The 1,210-nt window shown below is 59.9% G+C and overlaps 1 protein-coding gene across 1 annotated transcript in view; it reads left to right on the top strand.

Annotated features, from left to right (window-relative positions):
- The window catches only part of CHMP2A (charged multivesicular body protein 2A), a gene marked incomplete at its 3' end in the record, with an annotated part of 1,945 nt that extends 1,113 nt beyond the window's left edge, over positions 1–832 (top strand). The window contains exons 3-4 of the mRNA XM_009577936.1: positions 8–163; positions 702–832. Coding sequence (XP_009576231.1) covers positions 8–163; positions 702–832 — 287 coding nt within the window. The remainder of the gene's footprint in view (positions 1–7; positions 164–701) is intronic.
- Positions 833–1,210: the final 378 nt, after the last annotated feature.

Raw genomic sequence — 1,210 nt, 5'->3', positions numbered from 1 at the left:
GGCGAAGGACCTGGTACGGACGCGGCGCTACGTGAAAAAGTTCATCACCATGAGGGCCAACGTCCAGGCCGTGTCCCTCAAGATCCAGACCCTCAAGTCCAACAACTCCATGGCCCAGGCAATGAAGGGCGTTACCAAGGCCATGGCCACCATGAACCGGCAGGTAGGTGCCCGTGGGGATATCCCTAAGGCTGTGGGCACTCTGAGATGCTCCATGGGGATTTTGCCAGGGCAGTGACCACCATGAGCTGCCCTGGGGTGGCCACGGGGATGTCCTTGAGAATGTGGCCACCAGGAGCTGCCCTGCAGTTGGTGTGAGGACACCCCAAAGCCTGTGGCCACCACAAGCTGCCCCAGGGGAGACCCACAAGGCTGTGGCCACCACAGGTTGCCCTGAGCTGCCCATGAAGATGTCCCCAAGGCCACGGCTACCACCAGCTGCTTCAGGGGGACATCCTTGTTGCCATGGCCACCCAAGCTGCTTGGGGTGGCCGTGAAGATGTCTGTGAGCTGGCCAAGGGGATGTGCCTAAGGCTATGGCCACCAGAAACCACCTGAGGTGGGCATAGGGACGTCCCCAAGACTGTAGCCACCAGGAACCACCCAAGCTGGCCATGGGGACATACCCAAGGCTGTAGCCACCATGAAGTGCCCAACACGGTCATGGGGATCCGACGTGCTGTATTCCTGTGCCCCTCCAGCTGAAGCTGCCGCAGATCCAGAAGATCATGATGGAGTTTGAGAAGCAGGCGGAGATTATGGACATGAAAGAGGAGCTGATGAATGATGCCATCGATGACGCCATGGGGGACGAGGATGATGAGGAGGAGAGGTGGGGGACACATGGGGGACAGGGATGTGGTGGTGTGGGCACAGTGAGGAGAGGGGGGGTTGTGGGGGATGGGGACACGGGTGGAGGACATGGGGGGACGCGTGGGAGAAGGACGTGGTGGGACAAGGACAGAGGAGATGGGGATGGGGGAGATAGGGACGGTGGGGACAGAAGGGGACAAGGGAACATGGTGGAATGGGACATGGGGGGACAAGGACATTTGGCTCTTGGACATGGGAGCACGGGGGGACAGAAAGGGAAGGTCATAATGGGATGTAGACTTGGTGGGACATGGACATGGGGGAGCAGGGACATGGTGGGGACACAAGACAAGATGGGGCAGGGGGTTGAGAAACATGGGGTGTCATGGAGGAAGAC

The sequence above is a fragment of the Fulmarus glacialis genome, unplaced genomic scaffold (assembly GCF_000690835.1).
Source record: "Fulmarus glacialis isolate BGI_N327 unplaced genomic scaffold, ASM69083v1 scaffold21955, whole genome shotgun sequence".
NCBI lineage: Eukaryota > Metazoa > Chordata > Aves > Procellariiformes > Procellariidae > Fulmarus > Fulmarus glacialis.
This window is presented reverse-complemented; position numbering and strand designations above follow the sequence as displayed.